This window comes from Amphibalanus amphitrite, unplaced genomic scaffold, assembly GCF_019059575.1.
Source record: "Amphibalanus amphitrite isolate SeventyFive unplaced genomic scaffold, NRLGWU_Aamphi_draft 001241F_arrow, whole genome shotgun sequence".
Classification (NCBI taxonomy): Eukaryota; Metazoa; Arthropoda; class Thecostraca; order Balanomorpha; family Balanidae; genus Amphibalanus; species Amphibalanus amphitrite.
In genome coordinates this window covers 98,698-115,744 of record NW_024882734.1, presented here as the reverse complement: position 1 = coordinate 115,744, position 17,047 = coordinate 98,698, and the positions used below count along the sequence as shown (strand labels likewise).

Genomic DNA, 17,047 nt, shown 5'->3' with positions numbered 1-17,047 from the left:
GCATTATCCGCTTAATATATTCAGCGTTTCTTTTGTCATATTTGCAATGGCCTTACGTTGAATGTTCACAAGCATTAACAGTTTTCTCTCAAAGATGACCCCCACGCGGCACGCCGTTGGTTTCCAACCGGAAGCTTACTATATAGTCTCACCTCCGTGCTAGGTGTGCATCTTTTAATATGACGATCTGACGCCTGGTCACACTCTACCGGCGTGAGTGCCCGGAGTGATTGTGACATGATTGTGACATCTCTTTCATTCAGGTCTGGAGCAGGACCTCTCGGGCGTGGTGACGGCCGTCAGCCGCAACAAGTCGGTTCGCACCCTAAAGATGGGCCGAAACCTCGTCAACATCAAGTCGAAGCACGTCCACCACGTGGTCGAGGCCGTGGTGCAAATGATACAGGTGAGAAATTAACACCCGCGGAGCGCTGAGACTCAGCCTGACGAACAGATTACTTCGTTCAGTAGATGTGCTGTAAAATGTTATTGCTGGTTGTATGTGGAAACTGAAGACATTATTGTCTTAGTAAGCATTGCATGATTCATTGCCGTTCGATTCCCGGCTGTGTAAAGCTGGAAAAGACTCTTAAAGATTCTCTGTAAAGCCGGGAGCACGTTTTGCTGCTCCCTTCTCCCCAACCAGAGTGTCACACCTGACCTGTTGTCACGTGTGCCTCCCTTCTCCCTGGCCAGATTGTTTCATACCCGACCTGACATCACTGGCCGCCTCTCCCTCTCACAGGAGGACGACTGTATGGTGGAGGTGCTGCACCTGAACGACTCCCGACTCAAGTCGGACCTCTACAGCCTACTCAACGCCCTCGGCAGCAACAGCTGTCTGCAGACGCTCGACATCAGGTACCGTGGGTCAGGGGACCGTTGCAGAGGTGGATTGGTAGTGGACCTGGGGCCGGACGGCAACTGCGAATTAGTGTAAGGAGGGTGGAGCAGAACTTGCTTTATGGCTGCCGTGGATGAATCAGCTGTTCTTTGTGACAGTGTCCAGGGTTGCTAGTTTTTTCACCCTCTCTTTTGTTCTTGTGCCTTCGTCGCTATTGTCAGCCGCTGTCTTCAGCGGCTCTTTTTACCGCTTTCTGTGTCTCAGCATCCTGTGACCTGAGATCCAAATCCTAACTCTGCTGTAGCATTTACCACCGGACGTCCTAGGACCATATTCATTCTCCCCTTACTCGACGCCCTGAGGCCTGACGCACCCAGTCTCATCTCTGAGTGAGGTCAACAACATGACCTGCCAGAAGTGCTAATTCAGTGCATACATAGTACATACAGTGAGTGACCGACCCGCCTGTCCCTCCCACAGCGGTAACCTGATGGGCGACACGGGCGCGCGGCTCCTCTCCAAGGCTCTGCAGATCAACTGCCGGCTCCGGCAGATCTGTCTGGACAGGAACGGCATCAGCCTGCAGGGGCTGTCGGACATCGCCTACGGACTCCAGTGGTAAGAGACAGGGGTATGGCAGGAGGAACGAGGATGGGTTGTCAATATCGACATTTAACAATCGTCGAGCAAGCTATCTTCAAACAGACACCATTTCCGTGCACTATTAATAACGTCAAACCGCCGTGCGTTCAGTCAGTGTAGCAATGTGCTGACTTGTGCCTAATTGCCTCCATGTCAATCGCCCTGATCCCTGCCCAGCGCCGGTGCCCACACTGACCATCCTGCCCTCTGTCGGCAGTAATTACACCCTGAAGTACATCCCGGCGCCGCTGCACGACCTCACGCCCTGTATGAAGCTGTCCCCGGAGCGGACGGAGGCCGTGTGGCGCCGTTTGCAGGACCTGCTGCATCGGAACACTGCGCCCCGCGGCCGGCCCAGCGGCCAGGCCTTCCGGCTACAACAGGTCAGTAGACGGGACCGTACCATAAAGCGTAACGGGCGACCGGCCCAGCGGCCAGGCCTTCCGGCTACAACAGGTCAGTAGATGGGCCCTTGTCAACGTATCATATAGCGGTACGGTCGGCCGGCCCGTGTCATATGGCGTAACGAGCGGCCGGCCCAGCGGCCAGGCCTTCCGGCTACAGGAGGTCAGTGGTTGGACCTGAAGTGACGGCCCGCTACGGGCGGCGGGCCCCTGTCAGAACGCACTATAATCTGCAGTGGGCCCATGCCATACAAGATACTGTCGGAATGGGGGGGGGGGCGTAACGCGCTACGGTAGGCGGGTCTGGGACAGAGCGTGGGACGGAAGGCGGGAACTTGTCACAGCGCGCCACGGTCGGCGGGACAGTGGCATTATGCTTTACGGACGGCTGGTCTGTGTCGTATAGCTACACGGGGTCTGCTCACATCCAACCTACCCCGCCTCTCTCCACAGGGTCTGCTGCTGAGCAGCGCCCAGCAGATGCTGGACCGGCTGGTGGCGCAGATCCGCGAGCAGGTGCGCACCCTGCGAGAGGCCGGCGGCGCCGCCACAGAGGCCGAGCGGCCGCCTGAGCAGGCCATCGCGCGGGCAGAGGCCGTCTGTGGCGACGCCCAGCGCTGCAAGCAGGTCAGTCCGGTGGCTTACTTGATGATACGGGGACAAACTGATGGCACGGTTGAGTCACAGTGATCGTATGTATATACCGATACACTCTGCTGGCACTGGTATTACGTATAGTCGCATAATGCTAACATGGCAGGTTACGTTAACCACTTAAGTAATTTTGGCACTAGCGATTCCGGTGACCGATTCACACCAACGGATGTATTCTCTTACGAAGTATTCTAATCTCAGTCTGGACCAGTGCGCGGGTCCATGACTCTGGATCGAGGGTCGTGGTTTTATGCCTGGAAGCCCGGATGTGAGGCGCGACTTATTTGGTCCGTGCTTACGAAGAACGACCTGGTATCGTGAGGACTGAGGACAGCTCCTTGGTTGCAGTCTGGGTCCTAATATGAGGGATAATAGCTAACCAGAAATCAGAATCGGGATGCAGTTTCAGTCAGACGTTGAACCTATGTAGGTCGTTACTTGCTTGCCATACTGCTAACTTATGGCTTGGTAATGATTGGATAAGATACAGTCACTTACGCTAACATACTATGACTCCTCCCAGTCAAATAATAACACATTTATTTGCTTGCTGAGTACTTAGAAGCAGGGTTGGCAAATTTATGCCAGCAGCCGGTTTAAACCGGTTTAATCCATGGATTAAACCGGCTGGCATAAACTAATTTAAGCCACCCCGGTTTAAACCAGCGTGCACCAACATAATAAAAGCCACTTACGTTAACTTGTCGCAACATCACTTGGGTTAAACTGCTTCTTCTCTTCACATTTTCTATACACACCTTTCAATTTTACATGCTAACTTGTAATGTTTTTTCCTGGGGGTTGACTTGATGTGATTCATTATATTGATCTGTATCACCATGCATCAAATGTTTATTTTGATTTGCAGTGTTTTGCACAACCATGGGTGGTTTATGGAATGAAAGGTCTTGGAGACAGCTTCAATAAAGAAACCAATTTCAATTTTATGAGAAGCTGTAGCAAACATGACCTAATGCCAAATGCATGGTGCAAGGATCAGTGAATGGAAAGGCCTAAGAACTATCATACAGAACATTGCCTATTTACTAGGGAACTGTCTATTGCTTAAGCAGTCAGTGACACTAAACAAAGGAATTGACAGCACGGCCACCATTATAGGCTCCAAAGTACATGTAAAAAACAATAATAAGTGTGATTAGTTAGGGACACTGTTATACCAAGAAAACAACATGCACTACCTGAAAAAACACAAACCATAGGAACATTCCAGAAGATTTATAAATGATGAGTTGTTACAATTATTTCCTGTGCAATTAAATCACAGAATGGGTGATACCTAGTACCTACCATGATAAATATTTTTTTTCTAGTGTTTCTGGCCCAGTCCCCAGACGATTGGTCAGAATACATTTTACATGTAAAATAAAGTGAGACTTTTAACCGGTAAACCGAATGTTAAGATTAGAACGTGCTTAGGCCTTATCCCTACTTTGTTTCTTAGCTTAGTTACCTACTGACCAGATTGTCAACATAATCACATGCCAAAATGTTGACATAATACCAAATGACACAGGTATTGACTTCGTGCACTCTGCTCATTCACCAACGAGTACACTGACCCACAAGATAAGTTATAGTAGATGTTTTGACTGAAGGTGGTTTTTATTAATTTAAGCCGGTTTAAACCGGTTTAAACCGGTTTAAACCACTGGCTGGCATAAATTCAATTTAAGCCGGCTTTTATCCAACCCTGCTTAGAAGTCACTGATCAGTCAGTCTCACTGCTCATGTATGATGCGTTAATCGGGTAGCATCCCAGACTACGGCACTGTCCCCACACGCCGCCGATCCCCTGTTCTGTTGTGCCCGCCGTTGACCTTTTCCGTCGTCGCGCTTGGCCGCTCGACCCGTGTTGTTGGACCAGCCGCTGGCACTGTGCCATCGGTGGCTGTTTACCTGGACAGGCTCCAGCACTGTCTGCCGGGGCGGGGCGGCTCAAGGTAGGGGGCAACACAACAGCGGAGGACGTGTGCGGACAGAAACAACGATGTCGGAGAGGAGTCGATAGGAAGATAATAAGAGTGGGAAATTATTGAAAGCGATCCAACTTCAAAGTATGGTCATTGTGGTACGAAATGAGACATGATTACCTTTTTTGTAAGATAGACAAAGTTTTTGTTGGTTGTCTTCAAAACGAAGTCCATGTGCAGAGAAATGGGGAGCCTCCGGGTGCTCCGGGTCCTGGATCGGTGATGGCCGTTTGGTAGGGAACTAGGGCAGGTGCTTGTACGAAAATGTAACTCTGCAGAATATTCGCAAAGGGTGTCCAGATGACGCCAATTCAAGGTGTTTCGAAGTTAATAATGGATTTTATAGGCATTGCTCGTCTTTTTTGCGTCACACTTTCTTCCTGTCCTGGGCGAGTGATATCGTGCGCCCCATTTTACATCACGCATCGCTAATATTGCTCCACACTACCTGCCTTCCGCGGCCTGTCGACGACTGTCAGGGCGCAATGCGGAAGGAGGATCAGGGATGTGTCTTGCCAAGTTCCGCTTTCTGCTTGTCGCTAGGTTACCTTTGGTTACTCACGGACACAGTAATGCCGTTGATCTTCGTTGCTCCAGTACGATGAAACGCTAGCCGACTGTCGGGACAGATTCCGCTTGCGCAGGGCGTCGTTTGTGGTTGAAAATTGACGACTTCTGCGCTCTTTCTCTTTTGTGGACAGCCTTAATCTGCCGTAGGATGCCGTTTGTGATTTTTTTTTTAGCGCGCCTTCTGTTCTTGTTTTCCTTCGAGGGCAGCCTTGTCTGCACAGGTCGCTTTTTGTGACCGGAACCCAGCGCACCTTCTGCGCTCTCACTGTTTGTTTTTCGGCACCTTGTTGGCCCGGGCTGCTGCTGCCGGTCCCGGTCTGAGCTCACCTCCAGAGCTGATCGATCGGTTATCTGCTCCCAGTGATGTGATTGGCAAAACAAACGCCATGATTGATGTTGAAATGGAAGACGTCGCCCACTATTTCAAAATCACTTCCGATTGGTCAATATATGTCATTTCGTTGTCATACATGCAATAACTACACCTACTCGTTCCATCGGATCTCCGATTCTCGTCGGCAAAACAAACACACGTAAGAGAACACCTTCATCTGCGAGATGCCCACCCATTAATAACTAGAAACGCTGCCAAATGGGGTGTCATTCAGTGACGTCACCCCTGGTGTCACACGTGACGTCATGTTTGACGTCACTCGCCTGCGTCTGGATGTGACCGTGCAGAAGAAGGTAGGCGGGCGGCAGGGCGCGGTTTCCGTCCGCCCAGAGTTCCGGCTCTCTCTGCCTGCCGACACCCTTCCGAGTCGGGTCCGCGTTACGCCAGCCGGTCAGGTGTGGGCGGCGGTGTACAGTAGGTCTATTAAAAAAGTCCCCAGCACCAGTGGGCGCTGCCTTCGCTTAGCCGAACCCCCGTCTGCCTGTCCCATATCGCGCCGGGCTCAGGTCAGGTAGGGTCAGCGGGACCGCTCGGTCCGGCCCGCGGGCGGTGGACGGGCGGCCGGTAACGCTTTCCGCCAGCCAGCTGTAGAATCCAACAAACGGGACGGCCACCGCTCAGCGCAGCGAAACCGGTGTTAAAGAATGGCAGTAGATGTTCATGGCCACAATGATGATGAGATAATCATTGTTAGCTCGTGCCCCACAGGACTGCCTAGACTCTCACGCCCTGTTGGAGGAGAAATGGGGATTGAGCATCATTCTTATAACTCAGCTTTGGGCATTTAACCCTATTCCTGGCGGGGGGGGGGGGGCCTCAGGAGCCCCCCCCCTGAGGTTTTTTGGCTATTTCTCCCAAACGCTTTGAGCTAGGAAGCTCAAATTTTCTGACTTTTCCTAAAAGGCTTTTACGCAACATTTCTGAAAATTTTGAGTTGATCTGACCTCAGGTCAGGTCACCAGAGGCGGTTTGGTGACCCTACCTCAGAAAAGTTTGCAATCACGCCAGAGCTAGAGTTTTTGACCGATCAATTTCTTCTCTTCAGGCTTTAGTTAGGGTACCAGTATGTGCAATTTGTATATCTCAGAATTTTAATATCTGTGACCTGAGGTCAGGCCAGACTCGTGACCTTTACATTGCAAGCCTATGGGAAAATATTGAAACGCCTCCTGCTTCGTGTAAACGAGTCAAAACCACCCAATTCTTTCAGTATTATGGAAGATTATCTCATCGGTGATGATCCTGGTGCCGCTAATTGACAGGGGCACCGGCAAAGGTCATCTGAGGTCATGTGACGTCATAAATCGTTTTTCTGTCAATAAATCACGACATGATGGTGCTAAAGACGGGTGAGACTAAATGCTTACTTCGAAATCTAACCTGCGTTGCGGCATTGGCGGTTATGTGCGGCGTGTATGCCGCATGATTAGTAAGCGGCGACCACTAAATTAAAAATTCAATAGCTTTGACCTGTTTTCAATGGATAACACTGCATACCAAAAATGTCCATCGCTCTCGTCATAGGATATTTAGATTTAAATAACTAACTTATCTACATCATTGTTTTGAACCAAATTAATACTCAGCCGCGAACGTATAAGGTATAACCCCTTGCCGTTTCGCTCCTGATCAAGCTAGAGCTTCGCGGAAAAAACGAGCGTGTTACCCGTGACGAGAGAAAGCCGATGATACCCAATTTCAAGGTCCTAGGTCATCGGTTGACCTTCCAGGTCAGGTCAATGACCCAAAAGGCTGGAAAATTGGGACCTGTTAGAACGTCGTAGTGTGGCTGCTATGGGGTTTTTCGGGGTGCTGATCACGAATATCATGCTAGTTTTGATCACAGATGATGTCTTCATTCATTTAGGCCAGGTCGGGTTAGGTCAGGTCAGGTCAACCAGTAGAGGTCCTGCCAGGTATTTGTAGTAGGTGTCAACCGCCTCTGACAGCCTCGTAACATGTTACGAAGGCACCAAAACTACTTTGTAAACGTTCATGTGGTTGCTTAATTCGAATTCAGCTCGGAAAAACTGACCTAGAAACATGTCAAACTCGAAAAAGTGAACCGAGGTCACCAAAGGTCAATGACCTGACCTGACCTTCAGGTGACCTTGACACCCACCCTAATGCATGGGGGCAACATCATATCACATGTTTGAACGCTTGAAACCACGAAAAGACTGCAAACGCGCTGCTAATGCGAGCCGACATACGCTGAATCGCGGTTCCGGCCAAACATGGTCTCGAAAAGTAGGTCACAGGTCAAAGGTCATTTGGGTCAGGGTCATGAAATTTTCAGGATGGGTGTTAAATTGATCAATGCGAGGGTACTGAAAGTTTCGTCGCGATCAGCCGCTTTTTAAGCGAGTTATTCGCGAAAAACCTTAGGGGGTTGCATCAACTCCCCCCCCCCCCCCCCTGTGCGGGCGAGGTCATGTTTTGATAGCAAGACTGAAACAGACTTTTTTGGGTAGCCAGGAAATCGCATGCCAGAGCCTATTCAAATTCTTTTATCGGCCTTTATATGCACCAGTCGCATACAGGTACGGGATTTAGCATACGATTTCCAGACAATCGAAAGACTGTTTGGAGACAACAAAGGAAGGAATGAGTGAGTTAAGTTGAAAGTATTAATTTGGTTCAAAATGATGATGTAGATAACCTAGTTATTTAAAGCTGAATATCTTATGACGAGAGCGGTTGGCATTTTTGGTATGCAATGTTATTCATTGAGAACCGGTCGGAGCGTTTGAGTCTTTAATTTAGTGGTCGCCGCTTACTAATCATGCGGCATACACGCCGCACATAACCGCCAATGCCGCAACGTAGCTTAGATTTCGAAGTAAGCATTTAGTCCCACCCCTAAAGACTTGTAGTTGTAAGTGGTACCAAACTGCTCGCCTGGTCAAGGCGCGTCGTTTGGTATGCAGCATGACCATACCCCACAACCTCATTGATGAATGACCTGACCTTGACCTCAGGTCAAATTTCAAATTGACCTGTGAAGGTCATCACATACTTATTTCGCATCGCCTCGGCGAGAGCAACAAAAAATGTATTGGTTTTATGTCTCTATGTTTCTTAGTTTAAAAGTTATATAGGTAACTAATTCCAAAACATTTTATTGTTGATGACCTCTAGTGACCTCAATATTGACCTGACCTGAAAATGTTTTATGTAAAAGTTGTAGATCTTTAAACGACCTATCAAACGCCGTTCGCCGTTTGTCGCTGCGATATGTAGTTTCTGAGATCTGAGGGGGGGGGGCCGAATCGGCCCCCCCCCCCGCCAGTTTCTTGTCCCGGCGGAGCCCGCCAGGAATAGGGTTAAGTGGTATTCGAAGTAGCGTCAAAAGTAGCAAAAAGAAGAAAAAAATACTTCAGCCAATTTCGGATCGGGTCATAGCGCCAGAAGTCATGTCACTAGAGGTCATCGATGGTAAAATTTTGCTTAGACAGGGTGCGTTGCGCGCACCGGTGCATTGGGTTTCCAATTAAACATCAACAGACTCGGAAGCTCGCAACGCTAGCGTGGAGCCGAATTCATATCAACCGCCGCAACAATGCAGCAGCGCAGCGCAGCGTGCTGCAGCGCGGGGCCGTGAAACACCGCCCAGGGCTATCCATGTGTCAGGGCAATCCAACCCACGTGATGGGCTCGGCCCCAGCGGAGCATGAGGTCCAGGACTCCCGCCCAGGCCCCCTGTCTCCCACTAATTCCTATCATCCTTCCCACTCTGAAATCGACCGAAAGGGCCTAACCTAACACAACAATCAGCTCTTTTACCGCTATGTCTGAATAATATTGTCAGCTTTAATTAAGGTCACCGGCTTAGCATGTAAATAACAACTGCCACCATCGGTATTATGAGAAAACCAATTGCTTTTCCACAAACACTTAAAAGATTTTAGCTTAAAACTTGCATGAAATTAATTTTACCAGCCTCGTGTTCCTCTTATCAAAACGCTTCGAATGAACCAAAAGTTGACCTTGAAGGTCATTTGAAAAATTTGGCCTATGTTCAAAGACATGACCTGACCAGAAATGGTCATAATGCATAGCAGGATATTAGATCCGTATCGTGGAACTTTACAAGCACTTCAGCTGATTTCATAACTTAAGCATGTCTATCAAAAATAATTAATTACATAGCTCAATGTAAGCTGGCTGTGTGAACATGCTTACGAATATGTTGAACGCAACTGGATAATGTTTTGTTGGCCACAATTTCTATATTTAATTTATCCTCCCGGATTTCATATTTTTGTTAATGACAACTTGACGATGTCGAGAAAAAACGCATAGGAATTTTAACCCGGCAGTTGCTGGGGTATTTCGCCACCCGCCGTTTGCTGCGGGGGGGGGGGCGTTAAACGCCCCCAGCCGATAACTCGAGAACCAATAGGCGCAGCGAAACGCACGAGGCGGCAAACGAAAGAACGCGACGAGACGCTTCAGATGTGAGATGAGTACTTTAAAGTTGAATTTTGAGGTCACAGGTCGGGTCAAGGTCAGGTCAAACACCTGAAATCGGGCTTTCAGCAGGATGGACTTCAGAACCTCGTAATGGGCGCCTCTCGTCATAAACTCTGTCAAAACGGTGCACAATCCTTCATATAAGGCCTACAAGAGTGTCAGATACATGTAGGGGTCAGTCAAACATAGGTCAGGGTCAAGGTCAGGTCAATCAGGTAGGTATTTATCAGGTATTTTACCCGACCCCTAAGCACATATCCCCAAATATCAAAACTGGTATTTGCAGTCTATGACACGTGTTTTATGGGTAATTTTGGGCGTAGAACACGATGGTGGCATTTATTTTATCATATGTGCACGTGTTTGGTTCAAAAAGTTCAATTTAAGAAATGCATGTATCATGGTGGTGAAGAAGTCACGAAAAATTGCCAAGATTCATTTCAAGATTGTGGAAAGTGTGGAACGATAATAAAAAATCGAAGATAGCCATTTGATTGTTCATGGTATTGGCAGTCTAACAGCGTTTACGGCATGTCTGTATGTCTATTCTGTGATTTTATATGATTTGTGAATATATGGCGTTTTTGGTCGAAAACTCAGAAATCATGACGTCACTAAAACCTCGATAGCTCCAAAATTTTCCGACCGATTTTTTTTTTTAACTTTGCCACAATAATCTTCGATCAATTCCCTACGGGTACTTAAAATTTGGCGCGCCTGCGACGCGCCGTTTTTATGCTATAGCGCGGCGCAAAAAGTGGGGGTGTTTAATGCCCCCTCCCCCCAGCAACTCGCGGGTTAACAGCCTGAGATACATTCAGTATAAGGAAGGTTCAAGGGTGCTAGATTCCTTCCGTCCTCGCTATCCTCAGGAAAAACCAATCCGCGTCGCCCCTAGTGTTCATGCTTCCCTCTCTGGTCTGGAGGTCACCCCACCAGCCAACCTGTAGTTGATGTCGGATCCACTCCAGGACACATAATCCTCTTCGGGTGACCGTTTGGGAGACGGCTGGACCGTCCCGACAGGGCAATCGTCCCACGCGAACAGTCTCGCTTCCGCAGATCACAGTCGCTGGCTCTCACAACCCAATTACTACACCATGAGCATAGTTATGTCATGTCATAGCCCTGCAAGGGCCTTTTCAGACCGAAAAAGATGGCCCGAGTGTTTATTATGCGTTCCGTCCAAAAAAGCGCAGCTCTTTTTTCTCCCATTGACTTGAGCGATCTCAAAATTGACCCAGCCTTTCTGTCAACAAGGTCAAACTTGCAAAGTAAACGTTTTAAATACATATACTGTTTCCCATTAAAATCGCTGAAAGTTCTGAAGCGATCGGTTAGTCGGTGTATTTAGATATGATAAGCACATGAACTTTCCTTGAGGTAACGTCACTTGACGTGACCTGGTGTTATGACCTTGAATTGAAAGACTTGGGCGGGAAAAAATGGGTCATTTGAAATCTTAAAATGCTAGATTTTAACAATAATTGCAAACACTGTCGCGGCCAAATAGTGAGTGACATAGGCGGCGGAACGGGGAGGGCACCCGGGCACCGTGCCCCCCCCTTTGATTTTGGCATTTTAAATTAGCCCTATGGACGTTGCATGGAGAGAATGGGACCAAAAGTCGGCAGTGCCCCCCCCCCCCTTGATTGAAGATGTTCCGCCGCTACTGGTGAGTGAGAAGGGAGCAATTCCCCGACCCCATGTTTAGCTCCTATAATTGAGCTAGCTGCTAGAGCCTCGCGGACAAAACGAGCGCTTACGTCGTTACGTGACGCAGCGACTGTTACCCCATTTTAAAATATCAGTGACCTCTTAGGGCAGGTCAAGGGCCCCAAGGCATTTGATCGGTTTTTGGTAAATAACTAAACGCATTATCGTCATTTCGATACAATCGTGTTTTCTGTTCTGAGACGCGTCGATTTATATGCTTTTTTGTTTAGGTGAAGCAATTTAGGATGTTTACCTCAGGTCAATGTCATGTAAGGGAAACGCAGGTCACGAAGCTGTTGAAAGGAGGACATGTTGCATAACATTTGATTCGGCAAGTTTTGCAAAATCCATTGATGGTTGTCCCGACTGGCTAGCTCATTTTGATCGGGAGTTATTGACGAAGCACTCCTATGACCCTAGTGACGTCATAAATGACGTCACGCAAGGTGAACAATGCAAAAGTGAAACATTAGACCTTGACAAGAATGTATGAAGTCACGATTTCATGTTCTTGAGGTATAGTTTCAGATCATTTCCGACGCCAAATTAACAGTTTCCATAATTCCCCATTATGCGTATATGACACTAAGTGCATTGCGGATTGCATCATTTTATAACCGACAACCGTGCAGAGGTTTACTTAAGACGTCATAGTTAAGTGACCTGACCTGAAAACGTGGTTGATGTCAAGTGATACGGCTTGAATGAAATGTAAGGCATGTGAAATGTCAGCCTTCTATCATCAGTGTGCTTTGAGCTACCGCAAAAAAATACATGGTGGCGGCATCCACCCCTTCTTATCGGCCGGCGAGGGTTAAACCTCGCTTCGAATTATTGCAGATAGTGATGCGACCGAAAACAAAGCATTTATCTGTGTCTAGAACGGCCGCTGACCTGTTGGTCAAGATTCCCAATCTTAATTCGCTAGATGGGAATAAAATACTCGGTATGTGATGATACATATAGTTATATCCCTCGATTTGCCCCTCGCGCTAACTCTATTCTAATCATCACTGTCGCTTTTTTATCCGAGATGATGTCGCCGCTAAACGGGTTGTTTTGTTTGCTTGCTTGCGTTGAATGGCCATTACGGATTATTGAAGGATTATGATAAAATAGGAATGGGGCAAGGGAGGATATGCCCTGCAGGTGTTTAATTTAGATCACAAAGGCATCATTTCCGGCATCGTGCAGGTCATTATCTTCCCCTCCTCTGCACTGCGGCATCTCTGCGCCCCACACACGGCGTCCTCACTCCACGGCCGGCCGCCGCCAACTGACCCACTCGCCGGGCGCCGCGACCTGACCCGTGTCGCTGCCGCGGCCTGCGCAATAGAGTCGGGGCTGGAATCCGGGGGTTCGGCCGGCCGGCCGCATCTGGAGCGGGGGACTTTTTTAGTAGACCTACTGTACAGTCTGTCTTAAAAGTACCGCGCAAAGTGACGGTGGATCCATCAAGCCTGACCGATGAAGGACTGCCAAATTTGAGTCACCGAAGCAATGGACATCCTCGTCCATTCCCCAGCTCCATTGGTTCGGTGACTTTCAAATTATAGCAGGCCCTTCCTCGGTCAGGCTTGATGGATCCACCGTCACTTTGCGCGGTACTTTTAAGACAGACTGTACAGTCTGTCTTAAAAGTACCGCGCAAAGTGACGGTGGATCCATCAAGCCTGACCGAGGAAGGACCTGCTATAATTTGAAAGTCACCGAACCAATGGAGCTGGGGAATGGACGAGGATGTCCATTGCTTCGGTGACTCAAATTTGGCAGTCCTTCATCGGTCAGGCTTGATGGATCCACCGTCACTTTGCGCGGTACTTTTAAGACAGACTGTACGAGTGTGGGGGCATCTCTCGCCTTAATCGGCCGAGCGGCCGCCGCCCGCCGGCTATATTTACCTCTGGCTGACACCCAGCCGCTCGGCCCGGCTACCCGCCGCCGCCGCCGGCCCAGAACGCCGCGGAGATCGGCCCGGGCTGACCGCGGCGGAGCGGGCGGGAACGCACGGGAGGCGCGTACGGTGGTCTGCGTGCTGTCGGAAGTGAAGATTTGGTGGCCAGTGACGTCACAACGCGTTGTGGTGTGATAAGCAACATCGGCCGCATCGGAACACTTTCGACCGTTTGTTGATGAGAGGCGACAAGTGGTGGCGTATGTGCGGTGTCAAATGGCACGCGGTTTCCGGTAGTGGTGTCATACGACACGCGTAATTATATTTAGTGACGGCAAGTGAACTTCCAGAACTCATGGGACTTCAGTGATTGCGTCTTAGCGAGTTCGACGGCGTTGACCCGGCTGCCCATAAGCGGGCGCAGCAGTAGGCCGATGGGTGTAACCCTGTGATTCACCCACCGTGGTATCTGCCGTTCTGCGGGCTAGCGGTTCCGTACCGGGGTGTGACCCGGTGAATCAGACTCGGCGAGAATCTGCCGCCCCTGTGGAGGAGCGTCACCCGGCCGTCTTCGATCCACCCCGGCTGTCTTCTGTGACTCCCGGTGACTCTGACTCCGGGCGTGGACATGGCTCCGCCCGGCCCGGACTCCGAGTCTGAGTCGGTGACTCGGCCGGCGGCTGGCGGAGCTGACGGAGCGACAAAGGTGGCCGAGTCACCCGCCTGGGAGCCCGTGGTGGACTTTTGGGGATCGGCGGTGGCCGGCGACGACGACGATATGCCAGCAGTGAGGACGAAAAGAAACTGGAAACAGGAGGAGGAGGAATGTGAAGAGGAGAAGAAAGAGGAGACGGTGGTGGAAGAGGAGATAAAGAAGAAAAAGGAATCAGAGGAGAAGACTGTGAAAGAAGAAAAGGATAATGATGCAATGGCGGAAGTAAATGAGGAGAAAGAAGTCAGAGAAAATAACCGAGTAGGGAAGCGGAATGAGGAGAACGATAAAGCCAAACTAAAACAGAACGACGGAATAGAGGAAAGTGCTTCGCCTGAACGCAAAAATGGAGAGAAGAAGGAAAGGCATTCTGGACGGAAGAATGGTGAAAGGGAGGTGGCTAATAAGCATCGGCTAAGGAAGAAAGAAAATGATTCTGGTAAAGAATCAAATAATAAAGGAGCCGAAAAGCCACCTCGGAAACCGCCAGCGGCTGTTCCCAAACTAACCCTCAAGATCACCGATGTAGACGACGACACCGAAAAGCCAGCTGATGAGGACACAGCCTCCGCCGGTTCGTCCGCTGCCCCGCCGCCGCCGCCCGCTCCTCCCCCGCCCCCGACGGACGCGGACGGCCAGATCCGGCCGCGGAAGGTGCCGCCCGGCGTTCCCGCCGGCTTCATGGGGGAGCTGATGTCGCAGCTGAGGAAGAGCAGGACGGAAGGAGACGTGCTCGTGGGAAAGAAGAAGGCCAGGAAGCATCACAGGGTGGAGGTGGATGATACAGGGAAGATGAAGATGAAAAAGCTGAAGCGCAGGATGCCGAAGTTGCAGTGTGATCACGGCTTCTGCGATAAGGTATGCGTTGAACTGTAGGTAGTTGTTTCTTTGTGAAAATGCAAGGAATCTTCGGTTCAGCTGCATGGTTATGACCGCCTACCGGTTCGTATATTTCACTGTGTTTCCTTTTTCGACGGGATTTTCATTGCTTGCTAACAGTCATTTTTCTACACCACAATGTGTCCGCGTCGTTTGTTCTTTGGTCGTTGGAGAGAGGGCTGCTTCCAAAAGTTTGAAGGCAGCATATTTCATCACACAATATGACGCTTTTCATTACCAGTATAGCGCCTTTTGGGGCGACTAACGGAGCGAGCGAGGGGGTGAGTCTTGCACGTGCGAAATTTCGAGGGGGTACCTCCAACTGACTTGTGCACGGCACCCTACTCACCGGTTTCTAGCGATGTGCCAAATTTTAGCACAATCGGCCCAGCCGTTCTCGAGATCTGGGAGCGGCACCCTGCACGTGCGCACGTGCAAAATGGGTCCTAACTGACTTGTGCACGGCACCCTACTAACCGGTCCCTAACTGTGTACCAAATTTGAGCGCAATTGGTCCAGCCGTTCTCGAGATCTGGAAACGACCCCTGCACGTGCGCACGTGCAGCAGCACCCCAACTCTGGCACATGGATATGCAGTACCTAGTGGGTGCCTACCTACATGCCAACTTTCAGCGCAATCGGCCAAGTAGTTACCGAGATATTGCAACAATTACAAAACTGACACCTCTTCGTTTTGCACGTGGCACGTGCATAAGGGGTCACCCACATGCATGGGGAATAGTCCAATACTTGGTAGAAGGAATGAAGCTACCCTACAAAAATTACCGCGTGTAAATCGGTCAAGTGGTTGCTGAGATATAAGCCTCGCAAAAGCGTCCGCACGGCCGGCCGGCCGGCCGGCCGGCCGGCCGGCCGCTCATACTCAGAAATTTCCGTTATTCTACGTAAGACTCCGCTCGCTTCGCTCGCTCCGTAATCATTTTATTGTCATATCACTGCAACAGTGTCACAGCTGCTGATCCGTCCTCGTGCGGTGGTGACGGGACGGTAGGGAGGTGAGGGTTGGCCCGTTGCTGTGTTGTACTCCCACTGACCCGTTCTGTATCCTTCTACAGCTGATTAGCCGTCTACACGCGGTGGTCACGGAACGCGAGGGAGTTATTCACTCATCTGTTACTCTGTTGTTACAGTTAATGAGCCGTCTTCACGCGGTGGTGAGGGAACGGGAGGGAGTTGTGTTGCACTCCACTGATATGTACCCTGTGCCCCGCTCCCACAGCTGATGAGCCGTCTTCACGCGGTGGTGACGGAACGAGAGGCGGCCGGCAGTCCGGTGGAGCTCCGTCTAAGCCAGGTGGCTGAGGAACTGCACACCGTCATAGCCGAACACATCGAGGTAAGGACTGGGTCTTATAAGGAATGGGGAGGCTACCGACAGAACTGCACGCCGTCATAGCCGAGCACATCGAGGTGAGGGCTGGGGCAGAGACGGTCCAGAGGGATAGATCACAACGGGGGCATTCCACGATAGATCGACCAAAAAAAAAAAAATTAAATTGACACCCTCATATTTTATTTTTCGCTCAAAATTGGTGTATAGGGTAGAAATGGGCGGGAAAGCCAGCTGTGGCAAGGATAATTTTTTTTGACCTACAGTTTTCGAGATATAGCCTCGGGCAATTCCTGGAGGTCACGCAGCAACCCTATGTTTGGCGGCTCATAACTCAGAAACTATTGATTTTTGTATAAGGATAACTTTATGTCTTCCAACTCAAAATTAACCAAGGAAACTTTTGGCTATCTCGGATTTTCGATTTTCGAAAATTTTGGTCACGTGACCTCTTGACCTATTTTTTTAAGAGTGACCTTGACACTTTCCCACCTGAAAGTTAGAATTTGGTCTGATGACG

General features: G+C 49.8%; 1 protein-coding gene across 8 annotated transcripts in view; it reads left to right on the top strand.

Moving 5' to 3' along the window:
- Positions 1-17,047, top strand: part of LOC122371419 (F-actin-uncapping protein LRRC16A-like) — a 50,836-nt gene that overhangs the window by 16,420 nt on the left and 17,369 nt on the right. For all 8 annotated transcript variants that reach the window (XM_043347733.1, XM_043347729.1, XM_043347732.1 and 5 more), the window contains 6 exons: positions 264-406; positions 746-861; positions 1,325-1,462; positions 1,704-1,869; positions 2,344-2,517; positions 16,417-16,533. In XM_043347733.1, the coding sequence (XP_043203668.1) occupies positions 264-406; positions 746-861; positions 1,325-1,462; positions 1,704-1,869; positions 2,344-2,517; positions 16,417-16,533 (854 nt within the window). The remainder of the gene's footprint in view (positions 1-263; positions 407-745; positions 862-1,324; positions 1,463-1,703; positions 1,870-2,343; positions 2,518-16,416; positions 16,534-17,047) is intronic.